The sequence below is a fragment of the Montipora foliosa genome, chromosome 11, assembly GCF_036669935.1.
Source record: "Montipora foliosa isolate CH-2021 chromosome 11, ASM3666993v2, whole genome shotgun sequence".
In the NCBI taxonomy this organism is placed as follows: domain Eukaryota; kingdom Metazoa; phylum Cnidaria; class Anthozoa; order Scleractinia; family Acroporidae; genus Montipora; species Montipora foliosa.
Window position 1 is genome coordinate 19941375 of NC_090879.1, and position 15000 is coordinate 19956374.

The following is a 15000-nucleotide window of genomic DNA, read 5'->3' on the forward strand; positions in this document are numbered from 1 at the left end:
TCATTAATCTCTTACCACCTCCTCCTGTCTTCTCTTCTCCCATTTAATTGTGATTACCGTGATTATGAAACTCATTCTCACTTCTAAGATAACGATTTGCTATCTGTTATCAAGCACCAAATATTTGAAATGACATTCCTATGACTTTTCCAAACACCCTTGTAATAATTATTAATAATGTTTAAAAGAGTCTCAAGTCTCATTACGTAAAGTCTCTGAAGCTTGACCTAGGGCAGTTATCACTTAAAATTTTTTCAACTTCTCCTTTCTTCAATTTGATTGTTGTGTGTGTGTGTGTGTGTGTGTTTGTGTGTATGTGTAGTTGCCTTTCTAAATAATTCTTGACAGTAGTCATTGACAAGTAATTTATTTTATCTTTCTTTGCTGACCATTATAACTTTAAAATGAAAGGACTCCCACTTCAGCATGTACAGGCTAAAAAAATATTTACACTGCAACTTTTAGGACAAACTTAACTTTAAAGGACTGAAAATTATCACCATCAAAAAGTCTATTGAAATAAAGTGACTTAACCCATTGACTCCTGGGGGCTTCCCATTGATGTCTGGTGTTAGACAGAGTAAAAAAATTAATACTAAGTCTGGCCGGTTTGGGAGTCAAAGGGTTAATTAATTAATTAAGTTTACATTTAAAGGAGTCAAGCAACTCTGATTCCTTAATATCCCCAGGGTAAGCTGTTCCATATTAAGGTACGTTATTCTATAAAAGAAAAGGTCATGAAAAGCAGATGCGAATTATGAACTAAACACGTAGCTAGAAGTGGGTTACATGCAATGCAGTGTGGAGCAGGATTCTTAATATTTCATTGACTTTTTTTTGTAGGGAATGTCATTTGAATTGAAACCTGGTGAGACAGTGGCTTTAGTTGGACCTTCTGGTGGTGGCAAGTCAACAGTGATCAGCTTGCTGGAGAGATTTTATGATCCAAAGTCAGGGATCATCTCCATAGGTATAATAATAATATTGACAGTACCGGTAGTAATAATAATGATATATAATTTTTTTACTATAATAATTACTTGCTAGTTGACTGAGATCTTTTCCTTTTAGAGAGTGTGTACAGCTTTCCTAAAGAAAAAGACCAGTTCTTTTTCTTCTTGTTAGGAGGAGTTAATTAGGCCAGTTTGTGTGTTTAATTGTTTGCTTGTCAGCAATAAGACCATGGACAAACCCTTGAGGCAGGTTTAGCTTTGTGTTAAAATGGACAGCATGGAATTATGTAAATATTGGTTATTTATCAGCAAGTTTCAAAAATCAACAGGACAGCTGTTAAATGCCAGCTTTTCAGACTCGGACATACCAGGGCTTTACAAATTACCTTTAGAAAGGGTTTCTAAGGACATTAAGCTCTCCTTGTCCTATTAACTTATTCTTCGTTGAAATTGTCTGACATTATAGTCAGAGTAAAAATCTCATTCTCAGGACTGAAAGGGTTAAGTAGCCATATCACTCAATTTTGTAGGAGGAACAAACTTGGCTGATTTGGATTTGTTGTGGATGAGAAAAAAGATTGCCCTTGTTAGCCAAGAACCAGTATTGTTTGCCACAACAATAGCAGCCAATATTGCATATGGATGTGATGCAACACAAGAAGAGGTGAGAGATTTTTGTTTACTTGACAATTTTTCCAAATTTTAGTTGCTCATGATGATTAGACTAGCTGACACAAACAATGTAGATTTTTTTTTCTAAAAGATTACCAATTTACCAATTATTTTGCTGACCCACATGTAATGCATTCATTTATTCTTATTCTACTTAATTGTAATGTTTTTAAAAATTATATTGCTGTCAATTTAAGGAAACACCTGAGTATGGTCTTGTAGAAAAATGATTAATTGTTATTATTAAATGAAAGGAGTGCCCAGGATAAAAGCAGTAATGGACATTTTTTCCTTTTGGTAGATAGAGGAAGTTGCAAAGCAAGCAAATGCTCACAACTTCATCACAACATTTGAGGTGAGCATGCAGACTAAGACAAAGAAAAAATCATTGAAGGTCATATTATCACTTAATACAGACATCAGTCAAATGAACCAAAAATTATTCAAACAAAGATTTTATTTTTGTCTGTCCCCTCATTCATCTTATCATAGCAAAGTAGCATAACGTCATTTATCATGCATAACAACCAAAGAGCATATAAGCATCAATTCGATCATATTCTGTAGTTCATTATGCAATTTAGCAAAATTAATATTTAATTGACAAAATGCTCATTCTATATCAGGAGGGTTATCAAACTCAAGTGGGTGAGCGTGGTGTAAAACTCTCTGGCGGCCAGAAGCAGCGAGTTGCCATAGCACGAGCACTCCTAATGAATCCTGAAATTCTTTTACTGGATGAGGTTGGTTTGTTTGTGTTGTATGGAACTGTCACACTGCTGTAATCATCTTATGAAATTCGTCATGCAGAGATTTGTGAAATTTTCTTGTGAAGATGGGAACAATAGCTTTGGTTCCTTTCAGGCAACAAGTGCTTTGGATGCTGAAAGTGAGCATTATGTCAAGGAGGCGATTGATCGTGCAATGGTCAATAGAACAGTACTTGTAATAGCACATAGATTGTCTACTGTGCGGAATGCTGATCAGGTAACTTACAGGAACCCTAAAATACATAATAGCGGAGCTTCGAGCGCGCGGAGCACCATAGTTAAGAAAATATGGTAACCCATCGATGCGAGAAAATTTGGTTTTATAGCTATGACGTCATGAACCTCTGTACGTACGTACGTTACATCCTTCCGTACGTCCACCCTCCATGTATGCCAATGTGACCTGTCAAAGCAAGATATCTGCTGACCAGTATCACATGACCATATTGCAGGCTCAAGCTTAGAGCTCACCAAGGTCAGCTGTTTTTTTGAAGTTGGCTGCTGACCACGTACTGGTTTCCGATTGGATTGCAGGCTCAACCCAGGTTAACTCACCTGAACATAAGCGCGAGCTAGGCTTCATTTTTCGTGCTCTTTCTGTGGCCCTAACTCTAACCCTAATTTTATGAGAACTCATTGCAAATATGTGTTTATAACATAAGGGCAAAATTTTCTTGTCACTGTCGAGGCACAACGAAAACCAGTTGGGCAAACGGATTTCAAAAGCACTTGTTCACTCGCATTTTAGAGGAAAACAAATCAACTCTTTCTTTATGTCCAACAGAGTACAGCTTAATTTCAGTTGACAATAAAAATTTGATTCTCATTCCTGAACAAAGGAAGAACCGATTAAACCAACTTTTAAAAATATGCATCCACTTTAAATAACGCATCCGAAAAATAACAAACAGTTTAGTGCCCAAGGAAAGAATTTGTGTTTGCTAAGTATGAGCTATTACTGGTATTCTGTTTTGTTAGGGGTAAGGGTTAGGGTTAGGGGGAAATCTCACTAGCTCGTGTTTTGAGAAGTTTGTTTAAAGCACCCAAACGTTATTTAAGTGTTGGAGCAGACCGTGTTTGAAGTTCGTCCTTTCTTGGTTGCTTTGCCGTAGTTTGCCGATTCTTGTACCAAGCCAACCGGGCGTGTTTCAATGAAATACATAAAAATGTGAATGATCTTGTTTTCAGAGATCAAGTGGAATGAAGCACATCAGTGAAACTCTTCTTTGACCTTGAACTGACAAAGTTGTTTTTATGGCTTCTAATTTTAGCATGATTCCTATTCGCTGGCTATTGACAGTTGACTCTGAAATGGCTTTTTTTTCCTTTTCCATTTGCTCGCTGTGGGTGTGCTTGTTTTCTTTTAAAACTCATTCGGTTCAAGGAAAAATTATTGCCAAACTGTGAATTACAAAGTAAATTTCACTGGAAAAACCGGCGTCGCACTCATCGCTTCCTGATTCATGCGATATCGGTTTTTAGCGTAAAATTTACCGTGGAATTCACTAGTTAGGCAATGAATTTTTCTATAGAAGAAAGGAAAGAAAATGATTTAATTATTAAAGCAGCAACCGGAAACGTCAAAACGCGGACAATTCGAAACATTTTATTTTCACAAACCCTACAGGCAGTAAGAATAAATAACCAGGGAGCTCCGCTTTTAGGCTTGGCTAAATCTACATATTATTATATGTCTTCTTTTGTTAATTGAGTTCTTGGTTTGCTAGTGGAAGGTTAATGTTGTTGGTCATTTATTTGAATACAACTGTGTGTGGTTGTTTATCTCTTTAACTCGGTGATATTGGTGTTTTTTGTTTATTTGCATTAGGTTCTTGTGATTGACAAGGGTCACATTGTTGAACGAGGAACCCATGAGACTTTGTTAGCTAAGGCTGGTGTTTACAAGAAGCTTGTCTTGCGGCAGCTTAGTGTATCTCAGTATGAAAATATGGCTGTGGGGGACTTGGATCCAAATTTGTTAGAACCAGGACAACCTTCAATTCAGGAAGAAGACGATCCTTGAGCAGGCTTCTCCATTTCTCTGATTAGACAATTTTAATGTTGACAAGAGTAAAATAATAAAATAATTGGTATCTCATATTAGGGTAGCATTTGACGGATAGTTTAGTGAAACATACATTTGAGCCTTTAAAACTGGATTTCAAGAGGCTCGAAAGGGTTTTTCACTGGTGACATTTGGTTTCGAAAGGAAAAGGATTAAGGTGATCCCCTAGAAATAGGACTTGTCATAGATTTGCGATAAAACTTTGCACACTGTTGTAACATGTCAAGGGGATGATAAAAATGTAGCAAAAAAGAGGGGGTCACCCAACCTCGTTCCCAGGGTCTCTCATCTTAACGCCTGGGGCAAGCGAGGAGAGACCCTGGTAGGGTCTGGTCACATGTCTCCCAGAATCTGGGAGATGACAATTTATCCAATGGAGGAATGGGCGGCTTAGTAAGAATTTTGTCTATACTGAGACTACGGGAGTGCGGAATGTGTTGTCACGAAAACAAACCAAGTTTCACGTGCCGGCGATAATAGTTTGCAAACGCCGAAGAAAACATATACATCGTCTGTCATAAGTTGCTGTAGATTGTGCGGTTCAGTCAAAGACGTTTTACATTGTAAAAATCTGTTCAAGAAGGCCACTGAAGAATTGCTCGCCTTAGCCGAGGCTGTGTTTGGAGGAACTTTACAACTCCATGAATTAAAGCCACATCTTGTGTGTAGGCCTTGTGAACAACGATTGAATAATTTTCGAGCATTCAAGGCAATGATTACGGAGAGCCAAAGTCACTTCCAAAGAAGCGAAAGGCAGGGAAGAGTGAAAAGGTGCATTGAGGTGTCACCGTCGGCGCCGCGAACTCTGAAGAGCGCGAAGGATGGAACGACTCGCCGCAGTCTAAATTTCGCTGGCGGGGCCGAAACAAATGCAACAAGTTCCTTGTTTAGAGAGGACCCCTCCCTAGTGTTTTCAATTGTCATGGAAGCACGTGACCAGACCCTACCAGGGTCTCTCCTCGCTCGAGAGACCCTGGGAACGAGGTTGGGGGTCACCATGCTTGGTTCCATGGTATGACACTGACTAATACAGCTATTTAAGCCACTTTGACAATTGCCACACATCCCCAAGGTTGGAGAAATGTAGCTCATTTTTATAGATGTACTGTGTAATCCCTGATATAACGCAAAGCCTGGTGTCATTCTATGGTTAATTCACGTACTCGAAAATATTATTTGAATGCCTTCGTGAGTACTCAACTTTCAAAAATGTACTTTAACTTTAGTGTGGGCTATTAAACTTGTCATGGTGGCTCCTTCCATACAATTTCATGAAATTGCTAAAAACTGGCCATAGCTTTTCGCTGATTTTTTTACTACTCTGTGAAGACACCGTTCTCAGCAAAAATATGAAATTTAGAACAGGGGTTACCATACTCGTTCAGGAGAAAGTAGCCATTCCTTGATGGATTAAGCTTGGCATCAATGAAATCCACCATTTTATCAATCTGCATGAGCCGATGATGCATTATGGGCAGTAGGGTCGTTCAATGCAAAATCAGGGAATCACCATAAACAACTGCTGATCCTTTCAGTAGGGTAACGTTTTGATATTTGACCAATACTATTGTCAGGCAATTTGTTTTAGGCTGTCATTCTAGTCCAACTGTTGCCATGGCAACTGCACAGTACTGCAAAAAGGCTCTCCAAAATTATGTTTCTGGAAAGTCTCTTTAAGGGGATATTTGAGTTGATGGTAGGGGTTGTTCACCCATTGATGAGTAAAATCGTCTGCAGGTGTCAGAGGAATATCTCACTCCAAGGGGTCAATGGGTTAAAATCTACATTGTATTTTTTCAAGTTTCTTAATTAACCTTCATCAAATTTTCTCACTTAAGACACTGTATGGGAAAACCTTGTATATTAGAACAAGACTTATTCATAAAACTGCTGTTGGAAGATGTAAAAAAAAATTTTTATTTTCTGCAAAGAAGAGAGTCTTGTATACAAAATATCCGGGTCACCAAGCTACGTTTTGAGATATTGCTCAACATTTCTACCAAAGTTTATTTCTGGTTTTCATGATATTAGGTCACATCTTTATTTCGGATAACCCATTTTGATTCATGAGCACGATGCAATGAAAGAATGGCATGTCTCGCTTACGTACGTGCTCAGCTGAAAACCCTTTAGAGCCTCCTTAAGGGCAGTTTCACGGTTTTGTGCATGTCCAAGCTTTGGCGCTACCAGTTGTGAATTCTACAGTTTCTTACTGAACCAGATGATGTTCATTAATCACTGGGAGTATTTTAATACTCTTTAAAAAGCAAATAGACTGAATGACTAAGGCCCAAATTTGGTGGAAGATACGGCAGGTTTACATTTAATTTTGATTTAGAATTTATTGTATGGGTGGACGTTAATTTTTATTCTGTGCACGATTTACCCCGTATCCACTTGCATGCAGTAGGTTCATAACAGAAAGGAAATGATTGCAAAAGTAATTCCAATAAGTAATTACACTTCTATGGCATTGTTTCCTTTTCCTACATCAGTGCTTTCGATTGTTTTAATAACAATGGAATTAATTAGGCTGACATGACAGTTTGCCCATGCGCAGAGACGTGAAACTCTCTTTCAAGAATGCACTAACCTTAGAATTTTCATCTATAAATGATAGTACTGGGGCAATTATTAATATCAGTTGTAGCACATTATTATATTATCATTATTCTTGTATTTGATTAATAACCCTTTTGTCATTTTCCGTGTTTTTTTTTTTGTCAGGAGGCAGCATGGCCTATTCCTGTGGACTTTGCAATAGGGGTGGCCCTGGTTTAATAATATTGTAAGGCATTGCTTGTAAATAACCAACTGGTTTGCCCCCTGCCTGTTGGGTTTTTAAAACTTACTGGTACATACTTTTTCTTTCATTGTCCTCAACAGTACCTCAAGGAGGATTGTCAATAATTTTATTTACTAGCTAGCACCTACCATGTAACTCCTTTATAAAACCAATTGGGCACATCTTAATTAATTGAAATACATTATGTAAATGTGCCTTAGCTTGTAATAAGGATAAGAAGATAATTAAACTTTCTCAAAGTTCTTTAGCATTTGACACAATATTGCTGATTACATTGAGATTGGTTTGATACATTGATACAATGGGTAATAATATTACCCAATTAGCAGGGCAAAGGGTGTTCAGGTTTTTAACATTTACCAGGGTGACAAGCTAGTCGCTTAGCAACAGGTGAAAGGACAAATAACAATTAATGAGGAATTTGAGTGTCTAGCCGGATTCAAACCTACGACTTTTCATGCTATAGCTGGCTACTTTTGAGCTACAAGAATTCCATGGGAGCCAGGTTGCTTATCAAAGACTTTCAAAGTTTTGCTAAGACAAAGGGCCCCTCTGGTCTGTGACAATAGGGAGCTTAAGCAACGACAACAACGACCGCTACGAGAATGTCATCTCAAAATATAATTTGCGTTAATTTAATCATTTCACGACTATTTCAACCTTCTTAATATGACAAGGGTGTGGTAGTTCCTCAAAAATGACACTTAATTTAGGGGAGAAAATGAAAATTTATCCTCAAGTGCTGACATTCTTCATAAAACAAGAAATTTGGTTATTTTACGTTGTTGTTTTGATGATGACTGCAAAGAAATGGACAAAAGTGAAAAACGCATGTGCAGGGCATTCAAAGCTATTGTTGTAATGCCCACTAAATATGCTAATTTGTGATGTTCTTGTTGCCGTTGCCGTTGTCATTGCTTAAGCTCCCAAATGTCTGGCACCTGAGATGTGATTGCAACTATAAGTTAATTCAAGGGTGTTCTTGCAGCTCAATGGGTTGAATATTAGGTAAGGGTTTACAGAGGTCCTTGGCTTAAATCCCACCTGAAACCATGCAGTTGTCCTTTTGCTTGTTGCAAAGCAACGTGCTGGCCACATTTCACTATTTACCATCTATAAAATGCATTTACCTGAAGGCACTACCTGCAACCTTTCTAAAGCCTGGTTTGCAAAAATTACTTTCGTCCCAATGGCAGTATGAAAGTGGAAGAAAATAAGACTTAAATAGTTTTAGCAAATGCAGAGTTCAATCCACATTGAGATTGAAGGCTAAGCTCTTTGTATGAGGATGTGTGATAAAAGAAAGTGTTTAAGGACAGTGCCTACTAATTCAAACGTATTTTTGCGCGGTTTACTGACTATGCGGGAAAAGCATATCTTAACAAGTGTTATTGAAATCCAAAAAGAAAATTGGGGGTAACCACGCATTTTTCGAGGACAAATAATCAACAATATTTGTAAAAAGTTTAAAATACAAAGCAATGTATGGTGTTCTTTTCCAAATTGAAGCTTAATAATTATCTCTGAAAAATGCGTGGTTACCCCCAATTTTCTTTTTGGATACCAAGAGGAGTTTGCTAAGTTCTTCTTTCTCTGCATAGTTTTGAACCGCACAAAAATATCCCTGTATCAAGAAGCACGGCCGATAGGAAATCCGAGTATCTCCAGATGCGCAGAACGTATGCACAATAACAATGGTATGCACCGTCCTTAACACTAACTCTTTCATTATTATGTAAGATTGGTTTTCAATTTCATTCTTTGTGGGAGATGGATTACAAACACAGTTTTTTTACTTACTAATAAGGAAAAGGTTAATTTTCATTGACGAAACCAAACTCAAGACGGGGCCTTGCATCAGTAGTGTCAATGCCTGGATGCAGCATAACAACTTGCAGTTAAATGATGAAAAAACGAAGATCCTAGTCTTCCATGCCAAGCATTGGCCTGCTCCCTTCCTGGAGTGTCTACAAGTTAAAAATGCTAACCGCAAGCCCAGTACTGGTCATGCAAGGAACATTGGAGGGTCTTTTTTACTCCAATCTTGGTTTTGATAAACAGGTCGAGCTAATGTGTAAATCTGCTTTTCACTCAACTAATTTATTAATTTCGAGAATTTGAAAGTGTCTTAGTATAGAAACAGCTAAGACTTTGGTGTATGTCTTTGTGACTTCTAGCGTAGATAATAATTATTGTAACACACTCTTGTATGGGCTGCCTTCCCAAGTACAAGATCCTGCACCTGCAATACATGCTGAACTCTGCTGCTAGGCTAGTTACATTGTCTAGGAAGCATGATCATATATTGCCAGTACCAATGGAGCTCCATTGGTTGCTGGTTAAGCAGCATGTAGAATTTAAGATGAAGGTGAATGATATGAGTGAATTATTAACTACTTAATAACTGAGAGTGAGGTCGTTACAGAGTAGAGAATGTGGTGGTACGTGAATTGGTTGTGTCAGCTTCTTCAATTCAGATGAATTGAATGATGATTGTCTTGCTGTAAGCTGTCTTGACTGTCTTGTTCAAGTGGACTTTAACCACAGTCAGTGCATACTAACTGGTGGAAAGCACTGAGTTTCCTTGATTAAAAAAACTTCTGCATAGTTTGCAAAGTTCTGAATAGTGCTGAACCAGGAAAGACACAGTCTAGTGGATCTCCAATTATTCTGTAGCCTTGGGATTTGAAGAATTCCACTGCTCTTTTGGCACTTTCAACTCTTATTGGTCTGAGTGCCTGCAATCTCAACTCTCTTTCAGCAGCATTCAACAGCAAACTCCCAAACCCTCTTCTCTGAAGGCAAAGGACATTTACAAGTAGAAGTCAAGGTTTCTTCATAAATATTATGGGCAAAATAACACCAGGGTAACCATACCTTGCAAGTTGTGCATTCTTACCTCTTCTTCATTTTGGTAGCAAGATGATAATTATAGAAATCACTGGGAGCAAGTGGTTTCCTCATCAAAGCGAATATTAGCCTGTTCTCTAGGTGTTCAGTTGGTAAACACAGCGAAAGATGAAGAGGGGTTTGGGACCCTGCCTCAAGGTTTAAAGTGAGTAAGCCAGTTCAGAGTTTCAAGCAACAAATGTGGAGGTCAGGATAAAAACAAAAATATCTATTTTGCTATGCTAAATATCTGCAAAAATTTTCATTTGAAATTTCTTGTTTTTTTTTTTAATATATGCTTGCTTTTATCCTGACACACGCACTATGTCACTGGGTTGTAAGAGTGTAAGTCCATGATGACAATAGGCCCGCAGCGTGTGCATAACTCAAAAAATAAACAGGTCTGTTGGAAGTGTGCTTGAGTTTCAACAAATGAGCCCCAAAATTGGCAAGAATTTGTGGCGCTGATGAATAGTAAAGCAGCTGCTATTTCCGAAAAAATGGAATTAACTGGTGATAAAATCCTAATCTTGGGGAGTGAATTTTGAGCTTTGCAGAAACAATGGTCAACCTCAAGAGTTGTGCCATTGTGATCTTTGTGTTGAATTTGCACATTTCTCGTCAAACTTTATAGTACATGTACTTGAAAGAAAAAAAAGCAAACTAAAAAAAAAAAAAACCTGGTGTCTTGCCATCATTTCGACACAGATGCATCCTTTTTGCGCGAGTTGTCAGTAAACACGCAAGATAACTTGATTATGGCGGCCGCTAAAATCGACGTCACTTTCGGTGTTGTTATTTACTTGTGCAGCCAAAAGTACAATAGAACAATTGAACGTAGCAAAAATCTCCCAAACTGTTTTTTGTTGACGAGTTCAAAACTTATGTTTTCATGTTGCAAATTTTGTTGTCAATGGCAAAATATTTTATTGTCCATAGACCGTCCTTCTGCTCTTCCTAAAGACTGTGTATCAATATTTATTTTGCATAAAGCCGGCTAACAAAATCTGCACCTTGATTAGTTCGCATTTTTTGAGCGTTAAAATAGAATTTTCAGAAAGTTGTATATTTTGAGGTCACCCATCCAAATACTAACCCCGCTAGACAGGGGGTCAACTTCAGTGAACGTTTGTCTTGGAAAGCTATCAGAAGCTTGTGGTGATAAAGAAGTTGCAACTTCTGATCAACACGTCAGCCTCTAAGCCAATGTTTCTCCATTCCCTTTTATTTTCTTCAATCTTTCTGGGTTTAGTATTTCACTAGTAACCACACGTCTTCTCAGGGGACTATTTACCTAAGACATCTACCATAGCACAACAATGATGTACGCTACCAAAACAACATCGTGTACATATTACAATATCACGCTCATATTATGCAAAGATAACTTGAATCTCCTGAAAAACAAAATGCAGCTCAGTTGACAGTTTTGGAATAAAGTGCTGTGTTACTGCACTACCACACGTACGCAATGTGTGCCTATGTTTTGAAACTCTGAACTTGCTTACAGGAGATAACAATCCACTTTTCCAGGATAAGATAACCCCTATTTGGGACAGTAGCTACTTAACTTTTGCTTACGAAATATGCTTATGTTCTTACTTGAAAGTCACCTTTCACAAACAGAAAGTTGATCCAGTGGAAGAAATCTCGATTGGTTTCATCCAAAACATCAGTCTTGGCAGGCCTTGAACAAATGACACACACTACTGGATCTAGCAGAGAACATCAAACATTCAAGTGTCAATGATGCCAGTGTTCCTTTCAACTGTGATGACGGCAGCCTTTGACTTGACACCTATTTGTGTCTTATTAAAAGAGAAGGTTGCTTTAATTACTGTTAATAGGTGGACCATCTCCTTATTTAGCAAATTGGTAGAATAAAAAAGGACTCTTGTGATAACTCCCAATAATTATCTCCTAATGAAGACACTAAGCAGGAGTGTTCACACCCTCAAACTCCCTACTGGACACTTCCCCCCTCTCCCCCCCCCCCCTCCCCCTCATTAATGAGTAAAATGTAAAATCATCTGGCATTAGACAGAGTAAAAGTGTCACTCTCAGGCTCAATGGGTTAAATAATAACTTTCTAGGCTAATTTCAGATTTCTTCAAATCAGAGTACAGAAGCATCAAACTATGGCCAAACTAATCAACCAAAAAAAGTTTCAGTGTTTTGAGTCCACGTACATGTAGGTTTACAGATCAAAAGTAAGCTTATTTGGAAGACTAAACAAATTACATTTAAAAACATAGCCAATTTGCCAATTCATAATTTTGAGAAAATCCTAGAATAAATTCAAAATATTGCCACTTTCAGTCTTTTAGTCTTTTATATCTTGGACAAATATTTCACTGCAATTTTTCATTGGTCAGATTCAAGCTTACTTCCAGGCTACTGTTGTGCAAGAACGAATATATTCATGTACGACTTTACATGCTCAACTTAACATTGAAATTAGAGCACTGGGAACCCAAAATAATCAAGAGGTAGGTTGTCCACACATTAAGAGGAGAAACACTTGCCATTGTCCTCCGCAGTTAATTGTCCAAACATGATCGCGCTGTCATCTGGTGGCTCCATCGATTCGCCACAAGCTTCTCTGGATACCTGACGAAATTTACGTCTGGTCTGGGTTGTGCTTTTAACCTGGTACACATGCAAGCCATAATCCACCCAAGGACTGCTGAGGCAATAAGATACTTAAACTCACGCTAAATTTAAAGACGGTGCCTACTATTGTTATTGCACATACGTTCTGCGCATCTCCAGGTACTCTGATTTCCTGTGGGTGATACTTATTAATACAGGGATATTTTTGCACAGTTTAAAACTATGTGGAAAAAGCAGACCTTTGCAAGTGTCCTTGGTATCCAAAAAGAAAATTGGGGATAACCATGCATTTTTCAGATATGATTAAGCTTCAATTTGGAAAAGAACATCATGCATTGCTTTTATTTTAAAGCTTTTTACAAATCTTGTTGATTATCTTCGAAAAATGCATGGTAAACCGTTCAAAAATACCTTTGAATTAGTAGGCGCCGTCCTTAATTAAAGACATTCACTAACTACAGTACAATAACCTGAATATAAAGCTAAAGTAGGGGTGTGGACATGTAAGTGACAGAACTCTGATCAGAACCGTAAATTTAACCTTGTCAGTGATCTTAATTAAATGTTATGGACCTTAAAATATTCATACTCCAAGGTCTGACCAAAACTCGCGATAGTACAGCTGAATGAGGCGAGGCACAGAGTAACTTGCTCCCATTATTCATGATCATGGACACTGAAAAACGCAGACTGCAGACCGTCTGTAAAATGAAAATTCGGTTAGCCTGAACTAGGCCTAAATAACATTCGGTAAGCCTAATTAGGCCTAAGTAATATTTAGGTTAGCCTGTTTACGGTTAGCTCTCAATAATAGTGTGGGTAACACCATATTTTACCCCTGCACAGTCTGCAGTCTGCGTTTTGGCGTGACCGATTATTCATACACTGAAACAATAGAATAAACTCGATGTTCTGATCTGGTTGTTTTGTGAAATTCAGTAGTCGTTTCCTAAGGATGTACAGTTTTCGTACCCCATGGCAATTGTTAGACTTTCCTTTTTCCTTTTACGAAACACTGACGGTGGTGTCGACGGTGGTATACTCCATGAGAGAATGCCATGGACCGGTATATCATCCTACCCTATGTATGGGGGCACATTTTGTCCCTGCAATAGTTCGAGTTTTAGCACACGACATTGAAAGTGTGTAACTTGCATCTCCTTTCCTTGGAACAAAGCTGGGGATTTTTAAAAAATTTTTTTGGACACCAATTTTATGCCCATATGTGGACAAAAATAATATCGAGGCTGCACGTCCGGGAAAATGCACTAGCTAAGAATTTTAAAACTAAACTAGACGCTCTACGAGCGTAAACTGGGTTGCCTTTGGGACCGGTTGCACAAAAAGAGAAGGCACTGATTTGAGCGGTATTGATCTTATAAAGGCGCTGAAACTGGATTTTCCCGCGAGTAATGCTGGCTGGGCCAATCCGAAAATAAGAAAGAAACGAGAATTCGACGAAGAGGAAAATGCGACTAAATTTCTCGTGTGCGTTGCGATGTATATTTCAAGCTTCTTATGCAAACTTTTGACAGAGAATATTAAATTACAAAAACTATTCCACTGTAAGATCGTTAAGAAATCTTTATTTTTGGGCGTTCATTTGGACAAAAAGATGCAAAACTTAGCGAGAAATAATATTTTAAGTGAATAGGTTGAAAAAAATTCGCGGAAATCTCTGTCTTTAAAAAGAAAGTTTAAAGAAATATTGTTGGCTTCTTAAATTAACCATAACTTCATTCTACCCTAGCGTGACTAAACAAATCTTTTTCTGACATTAAAAACTATGGCTACCTGTTAACGATTTGACAACGTGAAAAGACCCATTTTAATAATTGTAGTTAAATTGTTTTGCTTATCGATTCGCGCATGAAAGTACTTGGAGATACTCAAGCTCGTTTGAGAGCGGTCGGGAGTATTAACTAAAAATGTTGAACTTGCAACATTTGTTGCAACTGTGTCTAGGAACGGAGGACTCATGGACGAAAAATGGTTGAGGACAGACAAAAGTTTCTCGCACTTCGAAGTCGTCCATTCTGCACTTTAGGCAGTGGATCTGTAGCTTCTTGCTATTACCGTATCCTGTTTTAAACGCGTTCAACAATAAATTTTCGCATCAAATAAATCAATCCTACGCACGCACCGAAAATCAATACAACATCGTTAAAATTTTCTTCCAAAATTATTAAAGCTGTTGAAATGAATAACCATCACTGTGATCACAATTTTCAG

At 37.9% G+C, this 15000-nt stretch overlaps 2 protein-coding genes across 3 annotated transcripts in view; one reads left to right on the top strand and one right to left on the bottom strand.

The window, feature by feature from the left end:
- Positions 1 to 7526, top strand: part of LOC137977713 (uncharacterized) — a 36791-nt gene extending 29265 nt beyond the window's left edge. Inside the window, exons 14-20 of the mRNA XM_068825031.1 lie at positions 844 to 970; positions 1484 to 1617; positions 1927 to 1980; positions 2252 to 2368; positions 2490 to 2612; positions 4224 to 4740; positions 5411 to 7526. Coding sequence (XP_068681132.1) covers positions 844 to 970; positions 1484 to 1617; positions 1927 to 1980; positions 2252 to 2368; positions 2490 to 2612; positions 4224 to 4418 — 750 coding nt within the window. The 3' untranslated portion in view covers positions 4419 to 4740; positions 5411 to 7526. The remainder of the gene's footprint in view (positions 1 to 843; positions 971 to 1483; positions 1618 to 1926; positions 1981 to 2251; positions 2369 to 2489; positions 2613 to 4223; positions 4741 to 5410) is intronic.
- A 2182-nt stretch (positions 7527 to 9708) lies between these two features.
- LOC137977714 (uncharacterized) lies at positions 9709 to 13857 on the bottom strand. 2 transcript variants are annotated; one of them, XM_068825032.1, is made up of 4 exons: positions 13741 to 13857; positions 12681 to 12841; positions 11758 to 11870; positions 9709 to 10061 (listed from the first exon to the last, which is right to left on the bottom strand). In XM_068825032.1, exons 1-4 carry the CDS (start codon positions 13743 to 13745, stop codon positions 9855 to 9857), a joined length of 486 nt encoding a protein of 161 aa, XP_068681133.1. In that variant the 5' UTR covers positions 13746 to 13857; the 3' UTR covers positions 9709 to 9854. The 2 variants fall into 2 exon arrangements, with proteins under 2 accessions (XP_068681133.1, XP_068681134.1); XM_068825033.1 differs by having other exon boundaries at positions 12681 to 12838; positions 13741 to 13831.
- Between the last annotated feature and the right edge of the window lie 1143 nt (positions 13858 to 15000).